Source organism: Anas acuta, chromosome 16 (genome assembly GCF_963932015.1).
Source record: "Anas acuta chromosome 16, bAnaAcu1.1, whole genome shotgun sequence".
Lineage (NCBI taxonomy): Eukaryota > Metazoa > Chordata > Aves > Anseriformes > Anatidae > Anas > Anas acuta.
The window spans coordinates 14,521,181-14,538,659 of NC_088994.1; the positions used below are offsets into that span (position 1 = coordinate 14,521,181).

Genomic DNA, 17,479 nt, shown 5'->3' on the forward strand with positions numbered 1-17,479 from the left:
AAAAGTGGCACAGATTTGCCCTTTCCCAGCTTTGTAATTAGTTTTAAGGCTGGCAATGCCATCTCCAACCCCCCATGTTCATTTTTCTCCGTGTTCTCACAAAGCAGAGGGCACAAAACGGACCCACCGTGAGCTCCTGCTGCACTCCCCCAGCACCCGAACAGCCAGCAGCCTCCTAGCCTAATTAGCCAAACTGTATTCTGCACATATTTAGCATTTCTGAGTAATTAGGATAATCAGATTTCTCCCCTAATTCTGTACGTATACAATCTAAGCAGGTGTATGGCTGTTCCCACAATGAGCCCACAAAAAGCGCGTTGTCTGCTGGAGGTGCGGATGCCAGCCGCCTGTCAGAGCCCGTTCTCGTCTCGCACACGGAAATCTGCTGCTGACGGATTAACAGGAGCCATGGGAAATTAGGAACCGGGTTTGATGTGGGTAAGAAGCCAGTAGTTCGGATATTTGCGCTATCTAAAAGCACAGAGCCTCCAAATCTGGCCAGAGACTTGGCTGCTCTTCTCGCAGTCCCCCAGGGGAGCGCCGTGAGAGCTGCTCCTCTGCCCTGCAGTTGAACCAGGGGTGTTTGGGGTTTCCCAAAACCCACGTTTTGGGTTCTGGGAAGTGCCACAGCCCACCCAAGGCCGAGGGCTCACATGTCAGTCTTTCTTCACAGGGTTAATCAGCTGCAAGACCATGCCCTTGCCTCTTTGGACCTGGTAGCTCATAAATACATACGTATGGGCTCTGTTTTTTCTAGGACTGTAAGTACAGCTCACACAGGCACGCCAGTCCAGCTCTGTCTTGTCCTGCTGAGGATCACAGGGTCTTTGGTTCATGGCGAGTTTTTCTCCAGCCACCTTCACTCAATAATTCCCTCTGGGGAAGCAGACAAAGGCTGGTTTGGGTTTGGTTTGGTTTGGTTTGGTTTGGTTTGGTTTGGTTTGGTTTGGTTTGGTTTGGTTTGGTTTGGTTTGGTTTGTGCGTCCACGGCTGCATCCTTCTTTTTGGGATTTGGACTTCATGCCTTCACAAAAACGGGACAATTTCCCTCTTGATGTTGTGTCAAGGGTACAGAATCTTTGAAGAGGAGCAAGGAAGCTCACAAGCCCCGTGGCATGGAGCGAGGAGCTGCTGAGTATCTGCACCATGGCAGCAGTAACGGGAGGCCCTGCCACACACCCTCCACAGAAAAACCATCTCGCTGCTGAACTTGTAGAGCTGTAGAAATAATGTCCAAACCTCGCAAGAATGAACAAAACAAATATGACCAGGGTCTGGGTTCTTCCCGATCTCCAGGTGGGGGAACCTTTCTGGTACTGGGAGTAAGAGCTGTTACCACAGAGATCATTCTCTGGTGGAGCTGAGGACAGACAGTGACAAACTGGTAATTGTGGTGAGGCTGTTTATCCGAGATGGATGAACACACCCTACAGAGCTCCATGCAAGGTTACACTCCATATTTTATAAATTCTGTGTGGGTAATAAAATACTCCGTCCCCTCCGTCAGTGTCCTCTATCTCACCTTCCCTGTTCAGCTGAGACGCTGCTTACAGATGAACTGTCTCAGGGAACAGCACTTGGAAAATATAATTCAGCACCAGGCACTGCAATGGGCCCAAGGCTGCTGTCAGGGTCACCAGGGACAAGGGACAGGTCCCTGTTCCCCAAAAAGGGGTCACAGGAGGCAGTGTCCCAGGCTTTGTGTATTCACTGTAGTTGTGTATTGATCTGAGCACCGCGATTCATTTTTTATCAAGTATACTTAGCTTGCAAGGAGAACTTGAACCAAACTTTCCTCAGCGGTATTCAATTCCTCTGCAAACCGGCAACTGTGTGCCTGCAGAAAAAATAGGACGATGCTCCTGGTTTGCTAGAGCTTTGAGCACTGCATCAAAGAACCGGAGAAGAAAATTTCCAGAAGCAAGCGGATGTTTGGCTGGCCTGGGAGAGCAGGGAGCAGGCGGGCAGCTCAGCGCCGCGCTGAGAGGTGTCGGAGGAGGCTGGCACAGCGACTCCTGACGCCTGCCTCCTCCACGCAGGTGACGAAGGCAAGCTGTTGTCTTGATTCCCACAGTATATTTTCATTAAGCTGTGGCAGATGGCAGCGGAGGTCACCGCTTCCACACCGTCAGCCTTTCAGCCGAAAGGTGTCAGGGAATCTGACACCTCAATTACCAAAGCGAGACTCATCCGCACAGCAGCCGGGAGGAAGGAGGAAGGGGGATTAGAGGAGCTTCTCTCCTCATTTCCACAAATCCGCACCTTTGAGAGAAAATCTGGGATGCGAGCTTCCCCGATAAACAACGTATTTGTGCCGAACGTCCTGCCACAGGAGCAGCTGTGCTGAGAACCAGCCGCAGACAGGAGGAAAATGGCAATTAAATCCGTGCGGAAATGAGCCCAGAAAGCATCCCTTGGAAAAGACCGCGATGTTAATGAGCTGCAGGGAAGTCAGGAGACAATCCACAGACCTTCCCTCAGCAGAGAGCTGCCGCTCGCTCCTCTCCAGGCTGTGAAACTTGGAACACGAAGAGAAATAAAACTTCTGTCCCAGTGAGGAGCCAGAGGACATCACCACCAGCTTCGGTGTGCTACACACAGAAATCAGTTCTGCAAGAAGCAGCAGCCTTGCTGAAACCCCAGCTCAATGGGGTTTCGGTGATTTCAGTTTTTCTCATCCCTTCTGCTAATAACCACTTTCCTGTTATTACTTTACTAGTGCTGCTTCGCTTCTTTTTACTGCTGTTAATCCTTGCTTTTGTAACCGTCGCTGCTATCCCCGACAAGAAGAAGATGAAATAAGATTGTGACCCTTACCACAGCTCCATAAACAAGCCAAGCAGGAGCCGTTTATTCTTATTTTGAGATCTCATGAACTTTAAGAGCCATAATATGATTTTTGAAGGACTATAAAATATCTCAGATTGGCAGTTCTACCGGGTGTTATTCACCGAGTTTCCTTCAACAACAAATACACCAAAAAGCAGTGTCCTATAAACAGGTAACAAATCAACCCAATGAGCCAGTGCACTGCAGCAACCCCAAAGCCTGTGCTTTCTTTTTGAGAAGTTCTCCCCTTAAGCCCCAGTCCTTAGGAAGTACATTGGAGCTCCCAACGTGATGACATCAAACATCAGAGATGTTTGGAAGATGAAAATGTTCAGACCTCAAAATTCCGATAAAAAACACCAAAACCAAAACTTCTTTTTGGTGAGACTTCTCAATTTTTTTTTGACAGAAGCTTGAAAACACTTCTGAAAAGTTCAAAACAGCTGGGGTTTGGCACAATAAAACTCCCATCATCTTCAGCAAACATTGCAAAATGCCAGAGTATTTGCAAGAAATGTCCTTTTTCTTTCCTTTTTTTTTTTTTTTTTTTTTAAAACCCTTGTGTTTTAGATATGGGGAATGGAAAAAGAATGCACTGCCTTTGACACACACAAAAAAAAAGTTTCCACTTTGTTGAAAATGTTCTTCCTACCAAGTCTCAACGTAGACACAACCAATGCAGCCAGGTCTGCTCACCACATTTACTCCAGCCCAGGAGGAATGGGGACAAAGAGAACCCCACAACCATAGGGACGTTAAATCACAAATTATCTCTGCTTTTCAATAACAAGGAAAGGTCCGGTTCTACCGACCTCAAACCCAACGCTTTGTTAATGGGAGAAGGGAAAGCTCCAGCTGGGGCACTCAGCCCTCGCGAAATCATATGCGTTTTCTTAAGTGCTCAGAAAGCGATAGGCTATTCCAGGGTTTTCCTGGAGGAAAAGCCATCACAATCTGGCCTTTGTTATCCGGCTTATTCTCCAAGAGTTCCTACTGGAGGGCCCCTGGAGCAGATTCTTGGAAGGGCTCCATCCTGCACCCCGGCCAAAACGAGCCGCGTTTCCGTATATTATTAGCACACAATGGAGCAACGTCAGCTCCGCGCTGGGAAGGGCCCCTGGCAGGCGCAGCTCTCCCGGCCCCTCAGCCCCACACCAGGCAGGGGAGAGGCTCCCTTTTGGGGGAAAACCAGCTCCTTTGCTTCTTGCGTGGCCCCGGGGCTCGGGGAGAGAAAAAAGGGGAGGCAAAACCACAGAGCGTGGTCGGGCAAACGCAATGCGCCAGCCGAAATAAAGCCCTGGGAGTCCGAGAAGAGTTGACCAGCAGCAACCCTGCCCTCAGCTGCTTTTTGGCTTGGTCTTTGCCAAATGTCAGTCCTGGTCTGAAAGTGCTAGATGGGTTCGGATAGAGGGCACAGAGCAACTTGGTTCCTGTGAGTCACGTGCGGGCTGTGCCACCGTGATGGGGAACACGGGCATGGGCTGCCTCAAACACCCTGCGTGTACCCCAAACCCCTCTCGCCTTGTGCTGCTTTTGGGCTCAGACCACTGTGCTGCACCGTTACGGACTCCAGTTGTTCAGGAAAAAGAAAAAAAAAAAAAAAAAAAAAAAAGATCTCCGCATGCAAAAATTCAACTTTTTGTAAGAAAAGCCCCACAACTCCAAAATTAAAAATGTTCGCCAGCACAGCAAGCCTTTGCCAGCACATTTTTGATTTTTCGCCAAAATATTCTGGCCAAAACTTTGGAGAAAAACTCGGAATTGTCTATGGAAAGCAGATACTTCTCATGAAAATATTCATTTAGTCAAATCCCCAGGTTTCTACTGAAAGTCAGCATCAGTGGAAAATGCTGACGAGCTCTATTATTGGCACAGCTTTAATTTTCCTTTGTCTGGAACAGACACGGAGAAGACAGCATCTGTCAAATATAGCCTTAGACTTATGTTATTATTTAGCCCGGAGTATTGTTCAAGGACTTCGGGAAAGGATCGAGCCATCACGGTGTTGGGTGCTGTGCGTATGCACAAAAGACAGTCCCTTCTCCAGCGGGATTGCAATCTAAGCACAAAACCTGGAGAAGATAAACAGCTGGGGAGAGCACGAGGCAATTTTGGAGTGGGCCTGATCAGCATGATGAGCAAAGGGACACCGTGCTTCCCCCTGCACCTGCTCTCGCCTTCAGTGCTTTGTGCTCAGCCGTGCCACAGCTGCCCAGGCTCAGGGCTCCCCCAGGAGATGCATCCAACTGCCCCGGCTCCGGAGGCAGCTGACGGAGGGGGAGAGATGGGCCTCGCTTTCCCCACCCTGCTTCCCATTCAAAATCTCCCTGGGATGGAGAGAAAACCACCTCCACAGCCCCAAAATGCCGACACCGCCATCCCGTTTGCCTCTTGGAGAGGAAAACGCTCTGCCAACCTCCCTCCTGCAGACCCAGGGGCACTGACCAGCTTGAATCCACCCATTTTAACTCATTTTTTTTTTCTTTTTTCCTCCAAATCCTGCCTTCCCAGATGCTCTGTGCAACCCCACGTGCCCGTTTTCTCCCCTTTTGCCCCGACCCCTCGCGTGCTCTCCATCGCCTCGGGTCTCGCCCAAGCCGCCGCGACCGCTCCAGTTACGAGGGAGCAGCTAGGGAAGGATCTGTGCTGGTTCCAAATACTTTCCAGCACTGGTCACCCCCTTCTGCAAGAGATTAAAAAGGCATTGCCGAGAAGGGAGCGAGGGAGAAGGAGCAGAAGAAAATAAATAAATAAAGGTATATAGTTACTTTTGGTTAGTCTCAATCTGCAGGCCCGTCCCAGGGCGCCGTGTTCTGCGCTCATTTGAAGTGTTAGTCACTTTTTCCATTAGAAGCTCTTATTCTAGGGGGATTTATAATGTATCTGTAAAATTGTCTCCAGGCTTTGCTTGGCATCTGAGCTCTCAATCCATGGACAGAATGTAAAGAAACTGCAGTTGTTTGATTTATTGGGACAGGGCATGGGGAGGGAGGGAATTTTTCCATGCTCAGCTTGGTGGAAATAAATTCACGTAGTGCCTTCAGCGCACGATCGCTTATTACTCTAGAAAACACTCTGTTTGGGTGCAATCTCAGGCTGTCGGGGAGGAAAGAAGCAAATCAAGGATTTTTTTTTTAATATTTCGCTGCCTGAGCCCCAGCTGTGGTTCCTCACCGTGACCCAGGCTGCAGCCCCGTGGCCCTGCTGGCTGTGAACCACGTGGACGCCTGCCCTTGACAAGCCCTTTCCAACCCTAATTTCTACGAGGGATGTTCCTGAACCCCCGTAGAGGCTCCCTCGCAGGATCCGGGTGCTGCTCTGCTCATGGGGAGGCCTGCAGTCTCTTTTCAGCCTTGCCTGGGGCTTTCCCTGGGCAGGATTAGCGAGGGTGTGAAGGTGCTGAAGGCGCCGTTAGCACCTGGAGGAGAGGTGCTAGAACCAAGCATTGACAAAACCCTTGGGAATTTCAACACGGGAGGAAATTAATAGGACAGAGCATCCCCCTGCAGGCCTGACCAGCACGGCAATGGGGTCAGACATGTGTTTCTTGTTACCCTTTTGCTGCTGGGACTGGGGTGGGAGGCTGCAGCAGCTATTAACCTACTCCTCCAGCTCTGGGCTACCACAGCCCCGCACCTCGCTCGTGGCCCTCTGTGCTGGGGCTGAGGACAAACCCCTCTGTGGGGTGGCCCCAGTTTGGCCGCTCACCCCAACTTCTGCTGAAGACAGGGATGGACGGGGAAGAAGGGAGGGATTTGGGACAGCAACGCACAGCGGGACCCACAGGTAGGAGAGCCCCAACCTCCTCGTGGCCTCCCTCCAGCACAGACCAGCCAGGAGCGAGAGCCGAAGGTGGACGTTGCGAGGAAACAATAACCTAAAATTGGAACGCGGCGAATTATTTATTCAAACTACAGCCTCGCCTCTCCCCCTCTTGATTAGCAAACCGCTGGGGAGCCAGCCCTGATTTTCTGCAGCCGGCCGCGTTCGGCTCTGCTCGCCTCTGCCGTGAGCGCTCAGCCCGTGGGGGGCTGAGGATCTCGTTGGTATTCGCGCTGTGTAGCAGCTCCTTGAATTCACAAGTTGTTCTGCTCTGCCACGGGATCACAAACTTTTTTGTTTGGGGAGCGCACACAGCAGCGATTAATATGTTTTCTGCTTTTGGCTTTTTTTTGTTGTTGTTTCTTTTTCCCCAGGGAAACACTGAAACTGCAGTTTGCAAACACTTCCCCCCACACCAACTCAGCGACTTGCACCTCACAAGAAAGCAAACTGAAAAAAAAAAAAAAACACATTGCAAGCCAATTCTGTTTCATTTTTGGGGCAGGGGGTGTTATTTCATGCTTCCATTCATTGTTTACAAAAAGCCCCGGTGAAGCCTGGAGGAACTGACATGAGAATATGTAAAGAAACCCAAGGCTGTGCTGCAGAACTGAAGTGGGAAAGGCCACAGCTGCAGTGCTCTGCCCGTTCAAGTTAGAGGCAAAACATCCACTGCCCACAGAGGAGCCAGGGTTTCACCCCGGGACTTCGGCACTGGGAGGCACCGAGCTTGGCAACACGCAGGAAAGACTGTGAAGGGTTCAAAGTATCAAATGAAGCAGAGCAGAGACACGAGAGGAACAAAGGAAGTTCACGTCGTTATAATTTATTGATGATCTTGGCCTGATTGCTTCAGTGTTTTGTCTCAGCAGAGCCCACTCCGAGCAGCAGTGAGTCCTGCAGGTCACTTGGCTGTAGTGATGTGGAAATGATGCGAAGTCTTACGGACAAGCATCACTTAAAATAAAATTAATAATAATAAAAAAAAGCACCAGGCTGGACCTCACCCTCACCCAAGCACTTGCTGGGAACCAGCCAGGATCTCCTGACCTCACCCCCATCGGAGCGGAGCTCCAGGAATTCCCTCCCCATAGTTCACATTTTTCCAGCTCTACCAATTCACCCCGCGAGTGCCATGGGAAATCGCCACGGCCGAGGCATCCAAACTTGCTTAAGAATGAGCCAAACTGATTCTTTTCTTCCAGGAGGAGGGTCTTAAGGAAAATAAAATGCTGGGGGTTCTTTGTCCCCGTATCTTGGATACGAAAAAACTCCCACGCTTGTCAGGAATAAGAACAGCACCAGCAGCCCGTGGCTTTTTTTCTTTTTCATTTTTTTTCCCTCCAGTGTATGCGAGTGTGTGCCTTAAAGTGGGATGGCATGGTGATGGGGTTCAGAGACAGTCGGGGTGGAGATGCCAATTTCTAACGTAATATGGGGCACAGCTTCTTTCTTCTGTGATCACGGGTGAGAAATCAAAAGAAATAATCCAGGAGACTAAATACACTCCCCGGCCATTCAAGCCGCTCATAAATATGCCGAGGGAGGCGCTTTGTGCGAAAAACTTCTATTCTGCGTTTTGTTTAACTCTGAGTCAAATCTTCCATCCACATCTTGCGATTGTGCTGCTCACAGTTCACGGGGGTATTCCCACTCTGCTCCCCTCTCATTTAGGGCAGAAAACTAGCAGGTTCCCGTTTTTTCTCATGAGAGGCTCTCCCACCTTCAGCCAAGTGCCTGCTCGCTGCCTCTTGGCAGAAAACAAGCTGCTGTCACAGCGAGCGACCCCAGCACAAAGAGTTTTAGCTGGATTTGCCCCTTGGCTCCAGCTCACTCTTCAACAACTTAGAAGAAAGATTGCCGTTCTCTGCACACCCCTAGCGCTCCAAAATCAAGCAAATTCGGGAGATCTACATGAAATTAAGTACAGGAACGCTGTCATTTCCTTTTTAATGCTGGAGGAGCCCTGGAGCCTTCAGCTATGGACAAGAAGGGGACCCTCGGGTCCAGGCGGGGTGCGCAGGGCTCGGCACAGCCAGACCTTTGTTCGCCACCGGCGTGTGCAGAGGGATGGGGAACCCTCAAGGGACACACTGGGCAGCTTATTCCTAAATAAATGGACATGGAAGCACGTCGTATATGAACACACCACGCCGAGGCTGGCTGAAATAATTCCCCTGCAGCCTGCGCAGCCCCATCCCGTGCAGGGTGATGCAGACCCAGTGGGTCTGGGCACGGCTGAAGTTTGCGTTGCCTTTGAGCATCGCCACCGAGCCCGCTGGGACGCCTGGGTTGTGTAGTTGGAGTCGATAAGCACAAACTTGTACACCGAGGAGTTAAAAAGCAAGCAGGCAAACAAACAAGCAACCAAACCCAAGGCAATCAAACCCCAAACAAGCAAACCCAGAGCAACCAAACCCGAAGCAACAAGAACTCAAAGCAATCAAACCCGAAGCGACCAAACTCAAAGCAACCCAAAATCCAAAGCAACTAAATCCAGTGTAACCAAACCCAAAAGAACCAAACCCAAGAGAACCAAACCCAAAGCAACCAACAAGAAACCAACCGACCCCACATTTCCCCGAGGTTTAAGCACCAACAAGCTCCGCAGCGAGCCCCAGGCTGCCCCCACCACCCCTTCCCCTGTCGACCCCGGGCACCGGGGGGCTTCGTCCCAGCTCGGGGGGCTTCGTCCCAGCCCGGCTGCCCCCTCCCCGGTCCGGGTAGCCCTCGGCACCCCCAAATTCGCTCCCGGCACGAAGGGGGAGGCTCGGCTGGAGCAGTCCCCGGAGCTCCGGCACTTACCAGCTGCAGAGCGCAGAGGAAAATCAGGGTGCAGCGCCCGGTGCAGCATCCCATGGTCCCCGAGCGCGGCCCCGGGGTAGGGACAGGGACAGAAGGAGAGGGACAGACGCACGGACAGGGACACGGGGACCCAGGGACACGGGGACAGGGAAAACCCCACCGCCGCCCTGCGGCTCCCCGCGCCCCCGCCCGCAGCACGGAGCGCAGCCGCCGCTGGCAGCCGGGCAGGGCGGGAGGGGAGGAGGAGGAGGGACGGACGGACGGGCGGACAGACGGACGGAGGTCTCAGAGGCTGCCGGAGCCCCTCCAGGAGCCGGGGAGGCAGAGGGACCGCTGCTTAAAAGGGCGATTCCCCGTCGGAGGCTCCCGTCCCGCCGGGTGCCGGGGCTGGGACGCGCCCCCCGAGCCCCCTCCTTCGGCTGCTGCCGCCCCCCCCCAGAGCCCTCCCCGGGGCTGAGCCCGGCAGCGCCGCGGCCCGGCAGCTCCCCGACCCCTTGCGAGTGCCCCCTGGATTTATTTGCATGATAATGAACATTTGCAGGGTCGCCCCGGTGGGGCAGCCCGCTGCACAGGGGTGCTCGGTGGGTGCTGGTGCTGGGCAGGCTGTGCATGTAGGGCACGGAGCCTGTAGGGTGTCCTAGGAGATGGGAATCGGGATCTCTTCCCCCATTCCTACATGTTCTCCTCACCTTCCACCCCGTGCAGATGCTGGCTCGCTCACCCCAACATCATTAAGCCCCAAATTAAGCTAAAATGCAATGGTTCTTACCATAAACTTTGTCAGCTAAAGTGCACGGGGAAGACAAGCTCAGGCAGGGGGATAAGGCAAGGAATTCCTTAAAATGCACATTTATGGGCATTTAAAGTCAGGTTTGTGCACGAATCCCACCTGGCTGCTTGCAGAAGTGCTCAGGGGAGCACCTCCTGCGTGGAGAGCTTCCCCGGGGACACCCCAGCCCCACGTGTAGACAAGCAGGGCAGGCTGCTTCAGCTTCAAACAGCAAAGCCACGAGCACCCAGCCACCTCCTTCACCCCCTGAGCCCTCCCTGCTGCCTCCTGCCCAGAAGGAGGAGTGGGACCAGGAGGCACAGGCTCATGTCACCTCCTGCCACGGTCTCCTGGCCAGCCCCAGGAGCAGGGCGCACACACACGTGTGCTGGGAGCGGGACCTGCTTAGTGCTAAGCTCCAGCACAGCAGGATAAGAAGCTTTGGGGGAGACTCATCTGATGACGACGTGCTCTCTTGGCAGCCTCCAGCGACTTCAGCGGCTGTGGGGTGAAGTTTGTTCTCCCACTGCTTTTTTTTTTTCCTCGGACACAAGACCGGGGTTTGCTCCTGCCGCCGAGCAGAGCGTGACTTTGGTACCAGGAGGGATCGGCTCCACGTCCCTCTGAACAAACACCAGGCTGCTGATTGCAGTGATGGGAGAAGGAGACGGCAGCTGAGATGACAAAGGCTCTATCATCTGGCTGGAGGGAAGCACTGCTTGATTATCACAGAGGGCCCCAGGGTTAGTCCTGAGGCGCTGTGAACCTCAGAAACCTGCTACTAACAACGTTGTTGTCATTCAAATCAGCCACGGGGAGAAAAACAAACAAACAAGCACATTGTGAATACCTAAGCTTAGGAGACAGGCTCGGAAATGATCACAAGTCCTACTGGTTTTAAATGGTGAAGTGTATTGATTACCTGACCTGTGCACCGAGCATAACGAGGGCAGCAATTAGCGCAGTCGGATACAATAAAACACACTTTATTATAGGTGAAAGGAGTACACCCGGAGAAGAAACCAATTTATTTCCCCCAGAAAACCGTGGACTGAAGAAGCTGTGGCAGCATTCGTCTTCCCAGGAAGGTGGATCGGGGATGGCAGAGGCAGTAGGAACAAAGACCAGATTATTTTTTAATGAACGTCGGTGCACCATTCCTGACGAACTGCATGGGGACGTCCCCCTGCACTGTAGGGTCAGGCAGCCTGACATCAGATCTGTAACAGAAGCTCAAGGCCACCAGGAGGGGTGTGATGTGCTCTGGAGGCTGCTGGGAGCAGCGTGGAGAAGGCTGGGCTGCAGCTGTGCCCCTTACTACCTGGCCTTTGGGGCGAGTGTCAAGGTTTTCTGCACCTTTTGTTGTCTCCTGCTTCTAAAAACCTCCCCTAAGCATCGCTATTTTCCAGCACAGCCGTCCTACAAAGGAGACGCTGTGAGAAACAGCCAAAGGTACCGCTGCTGAAATAACAAGTTTGACACAAACAGGCAGGATTTCCCCACCCCCCGCACTTTCATCTCGATAAACCAAGGAAAAGGCAACTGCGTGTGGGCTGGGACTCCACATGCATCTGAAGGCGAACACTAAATCATCTGAGCCTCTTAAGCAGGGCAAAACAGCAGTGATAACACAACGGTATCTCAAAAAGAGACCTGGAGCTCCCAGAGCCTGGTTTTGCAACCTGTATTGGGGATTTCTCGGCATGGGTACGGCAGGAGGCCCTCGCACAGAGGGGATCTGCCCCGAAGCCTCCAGGTACCCCCCTGGTTGGGGTTAGCGGGGCTGCTCCCACGTCGGAGGCTGCTCTTCAGCCTTGGCTGATGGTGGGCACCATCAGAGGTGTGTGAGGTTTGAGCCTGGTGTCTTGGTCATTTTTTGCAAGCCAATTAAAAAGCCTCCTGCAGAGCTCCAGAAAACCCCTTATCTCAGCGATGAAACACTCACTTAGCTGAATTTGGGCCTAAGTGAGTAAAACACATGGAATTTAGATCTTAATTGGGTATATTTAATTAGGGGTGGATTAGCTAGGCGCTGTTGGAGGTGTACATAACACAGTGCCACCCCTGACGTGTGCTGTGCCACCAGGGATGTGCCATGGGCCACTGCACAGGGACACTTGGCTTGGCGTGGCCACAGGAGCTGCCAGCACCTGCTGAAAGCTGTGAGCACCCTGAAGCCATCTGAGTTCCTGGCGGTTCCTTTTGTCTTCCTCCAGCCTCCTCCTGGGATGAAGTCCAGCTGGGAATTATCCCCAGGTACACATGAGGCTCCAGAGACTGAATGTCCCCGTTCTCAGCCAGAGCTTGAATCAGGAACCCGGTCCCATCCCTTCAGAGAGGGAAATTTGCTGTGCCAAGGGCGGTTAACCTGAGACAAGAGGACTGGTGGCTGCTTGTTCCCGGCTGATGACATTTAAATAATTTCATGGTCACAGTTGTGCTTCGGAAGAACCCAAGAAACAAAGTTTGAAAAGCTTGAAAAAAGGCAGCTTGTTACCCTCCCTGCAGCTCGTTATCCCTCATGTCCGCAGCCTCCTCGGTCTGACAACAAGAAGCACACCCGGGGCTGGAGATATCAGCCTGGGACACGTCTTTTCACAGCCCAAGCCCTGGGGCAGTCAGAGCTGGAAGCTGTAGATGCTCTCACATCCTGCAATGCGCGTGGGTGCTTTATTCCTCTCACTTCATTGACATTCACCTCCTCTCTGTTTTAATAACCCCAGCTGGGTCACGGCGGCTTTACGGACGCCTGATCAAACGCAGCGGTGTCAGAGTCCTCCAGCCCTATCAGTGCCACATCCAAAAGGCAAAATGTGCCTGTCTCTGGGCTTTGTGCCCTTACTGCTCCCTCGGGGCCAACAGCAGCCTCTCCAAGGTGGCGCATCAAATCCCATTCTTCTGTCCCAAATCAGAAGGAAAGCTTGCTGCCAGCCGTCTGATCGATGGCTCCTTTCCTTTGTGTGCAGGACTCTGCAAGGGACACATTCGAAACGACCAGTTGGAGAACTGGAAATCAGTGGGAGCTGGGTGAGCTGCAAAAGCTTCTGCCCCAGGACACTGGGGGTGCTCCAAAGAAACGGATGAGGATAAATCAGGAGGAATGTTGGATGTTGTGACAGGACCTGACCCGTGGTGACAGAGGTGTCACTGCTCACCTCGTACAGCAAGGGCTGACTACAGAAAGCAGACTTTGTGATCCTCCCCTGTGTCCTACTGAAGATGTTTTTATATAGGAAAGCATTACTGAGCCAGCTAGACAAAAAAAAAAAAAAAATCTCTTTCTGGAGAAAGAGATTATGGAAAGGGCAAGCACTTTTGATCTTCTCGTTTTTAATTTGTGATGTTTTTAAGCTCCCATTACCCTGGGGTAATAACGAGGGAGTTGTTTAGAGCTGCTGAAGCCAAGAGTACCCGAGGAGAGGACCTGAGCGGTGGCAGCAGCACGCACACGTCCTTCCTCCACCAGAGGGACCAGAGAAGCACAAAGTGAGCGGCGCCACAGTGCTGCACGCTCAGCCTGTGGTGCCCAGAAAGAATAAGCACGCTGCTCTCCCCCTCTGAAAAAATAAATAAATAAATAAATAAAAATCAAAGAAACCAGGGCAGCACTGTGAGGTTGAAGCAAGAGTTTTAAAAATCAGTCTCATCACTACACAAGCAAGGAGACAATCTCAGTGACTTTCGTGTCTGGAAATGGTTTCCCAGCAGCCCAGGGCAACCTGTAAAATTTATCAGAAGCGGTGCGTGGAATCTGTCATTTTCCTCCTGAAGTCTTGGATGCTGCTGGGGGACGGATCCTGATCAGACTTTTTGGCATTTCTACACCTCCATCAACCACATTCTGCGATTGTATTTCCCTACTGTTGGCTCGCTGAGCCCCACGGATCCTCATCATCCTTGGACGAGGAGGTGGAGGGTGGCAGAGGTGGGAGGCAGCTTCGGAGCTCTCCACTGTGCCAGAGCAACAGCGAGGTGCAAGATTTGTCCACATTTAGTGATCCGGCCGCCTTGTTCATACGATCAAAGGTTTGCATGAAGGAACCATGACCAGTATCACACCACGATGCGTTTTTCCTCCTGGGGAAGGAGGAGGGAGTGCCCCAAGGGTTAATTCCCGCAGGAAGAGCAAGCTGTCACAGCTGACAGCCCAGCTCCCAGCCCCTGCAATCCGAGTCGCTGGCATGATTGCAGCCACATTTCCAGCTGCAGTTTCTCCGGGCGGTGTGACCAAGAAGTAATTCAGTGCAGCTGCCAAGGTCCCTGGGTATCGATACCAAGTGATTATTCGAGGCTTCCATGCAACAGTTGCATTTCTCAAATGATAGGACCAAACGGGCCAAAAGGCTGAGAGCAGCCTCTGATTTTGGGCGGCCTTTTTGCGGTCTTTCTTTTCGCCAAGCTGCTTCCCTGAGTGCTTAGGATTTGAGCTTTCCTCCCAGAGAATTCCCCCAATCAATTAAAGAAGTTCTCATGTGATACAACGGAAAAGAAATCAATAGTGGGGTTCTTTTAGGGTGCCTGCTGAAGGGCAGGGGGTCAGGAGGCAGCTGCTCTGCCCGAGGTGGGGAGTGTGCAGCAGGAGCACAGCCAGTCCAGCATGGACAGACACCGACCAGAGCCTTTTTCTGCCCTGTTTCACCATATTTTCTCCAGTCCCAGCCCTTTTCTGCCCTTTTCCAGACATATTATTTCCAGTCCCAGCCAGTAAGACCTCACGCGCGTTAAGAAGTCAGCAGTGTCAGGTGCCACCAGGCTGAAGGAGCATTTTTTATACACGGTTAGTTTAGGAAGAATTAATTACCCTGGAAATAAGCCTCCAAAAGTCCCTTCTGAATCCCCCTGGAGCTGGCAGCCCTCCAGCAGGACCACCAGGCTGCTGCCCCCTGCCCTGGCTGTGCTGACCCGGCGTGATGCCACGCGTGCCATGGCTCAGCACCACGGTGCTGGCTGCTGCACACCCCTAAAGGATGATAACACAAAGCTGCAGCCCTGCTTGTTAAATCAAAGCTTTTCTGGTAAGAATCCCTGCTGTCTTGCATGAAGACTTCCCAAATTTTGCCTCGCTCCCAGAATGACAACGCGTGCGTAGGCAGAAGGTCCGGCGGAGGTCTCCGAACACAAGTGGCTGCTGAAGCTTTTCTCCAGCTCTACGAAATGTCACTGCAGCAGCACAAAGGAAGTCTTAGTGCCCTGATTGAGCACTGAGCTCAAACCAGATGTGAATTTCCTACAACAGGGCCCAGGGCCCTGCATTTTGGCTGCAGGACTTGCCTGAACATCTCCTGCCCCAGCACCAGCAGGGCCAGTGGGTAACTGGTGGTGGTTATGGCTTTGGCAACATCAATTTAACCAAGAAAATATGTCAGAAAAAACCCTTATACACAGGTTTATTAGCTGAAAAGGAAGGACAAAGCCATGTTCCCCTGCATGGCGAGAGGGAAGTGATTATTTCATTAAGTGCGGGTGGCATTTCCACAGCCTAGTGGCAAAATTCATTGGAGCTGGGTAAGGGTGCTACGTCGTGGCTGCCAAATGCCATGAATATTAATGGCCCTGAGTGCTGTAATTAATAATGAGCAAATATTATTTATTCAGCCCAGAAAATAATAACAATAAAATAAATATTTAATAAGAACGGGATTGATGTTTCACCCCATGGCAGAAAATATTTCCCAGATTACTTTTCTCATATTTTTCTGTGTCATAATGTTAGCAGGAATGAGTATCTGTCAAGATTTACAAAAAGAAGACACCCCCCTGAAGTCGTGCTGAGCTCTCAAACCCACTTTTTTAAAAATGGGACTGGGTCTTTGGTGGCACAGGTGACAACGTGCTCACTGGGTGCTCACTGGGTGCTCTTCATAGCACATAATAAATGAAAACGCTGAAAGATCATCCAAAAAACGGTGTTAGCACATTCCAATCAACTAACAAGACTACTCATAGAGCTAAAAGTTTAATGTTTTATTATTCTTCACACAGTTACAGTTACTTAAATCATAAATAATGACAACGCAGAACTCGAACGGGGACATTTATCATGCGAACAGGTTTATTCCTCTCTGCTCTTCAGATTTATTAAATAGATTTATCTAACATGGGTATCTCTGTTCCTTTTTGCTCCCCTCCAATTTAATCGTTGTGACACCCTGCACATTACCCTGATGTAGCAGATAATCTCAGGTGCATTGGGAGGCAAGGGGGCAGTAAAAATTGACATCTGCTTAGTCCACAACAAGCGCCACCAGTACTATCATATTCATCCCACATAGGTGTTACTGAACAAGGCAAAATAGAGGTTTGTTGTTTTGTTTTGTTTTGTTTTTCCTTTAATCTTTGATGGGCTATGAAGAATCTCTCCCAACCCCACACTCATGTTGACAGCTATTTCAGACGAGATTTTTTTCAGGTGTTTTTTTTGGAATTTAAATTGGGTGGCAATACTACTTCACTTATGTCAGGAACTGCAATATTAATTATACAAAATCAAGTCTTATTAATAGATTAGAAAGGCTGAAGGAAAGCTGTAAAAGAGGAAAATGTGAAAATGAGCATTCTTTGCTTTAAATCCTCTTCCAGAGACACTTTTTTTCACCTAAGAAATTTCATAGCCATCATTCAAAATCATTAACTTACAAGCAAAGCCGCATGCTATGTAGGTTATAGCAATAAGCTTTCACTTGTGATTATTCTTCACTGCAATTATGATGCATGTATTTATGATTTTTTTGTGGAATCGGGCTTCAGTTTTCTCTGCTTTCAAATCAGACTATGCTTCATGTTCGAATGTTATCTTTTTGTAGCCCGGTAAAATTACTTCTACTTGCAAAATCTCAGCATGGAATACAGCTCAAAGAGCCTGTGCCTGCCTAATGCTTTATTATTTTATCCTATAATTTGTTTGTTATCATCGCATTTCATATGTGGTTGACTCTGGGCATAACAATTATAACAATGGCAATTGTGCTAAAAATATTTGTAATATCTTTTCAAGCGAGAACCAATTCATAGGTAGTGAAGGGGAAGAATTGGGAATACAATGCGGGATGCATTTGCAAATGTTTCTTGCTGGCATTATCTACTATCTTATAATAGATATTTGTCACACATTGCAGGGATGGGAAGAGAGCTATGTACCCAGCCCAAATTCCGGGAACAGAGCAAACTGGAATGGCCAGCGAAAGGCGTGCATTTATTTGCTTGCTAAGAAAGGCAAATGCCTGTGGCTTCCCCTCATTCCTGCTGCAAACCAGC

At 50.7% G+C, this 17,479-nt stretch overlaps 1 protein-coding gene across 3 annotated transcripts in view; it reads right to left on the reverse strand.

The window, feature by feature from the left end:
* The window catches only part of NKAIN4 (sodium/potassium transporting ATPase interacting 4), a 47,141-nt gene extending 37,263 nt beyond the window's left edge, over positions 1 to 9,878 (reverse strand). For 2 of the 3 annotated variants that reach the window (XM_068700359.1, XM_068700358.1), the window contains exon 1: positions 9,457 to 9,878. In XM_068700359.1, coding sequence (XP_068556460.1) covers positions 9,457 to 9,510 — 54 coding nt within the window. In that variant the 5' untranslated portion in view covers positions 9,511 to 9,878. The remainder of the gene's footprint in view (positions 1 to 9,456) is intronic. The other variant, XM_068700357.1, reaches the window with a different exon arrangement.
* Positions 9,879 to 17,479: the final 7,601 nt, after the last annotated feature.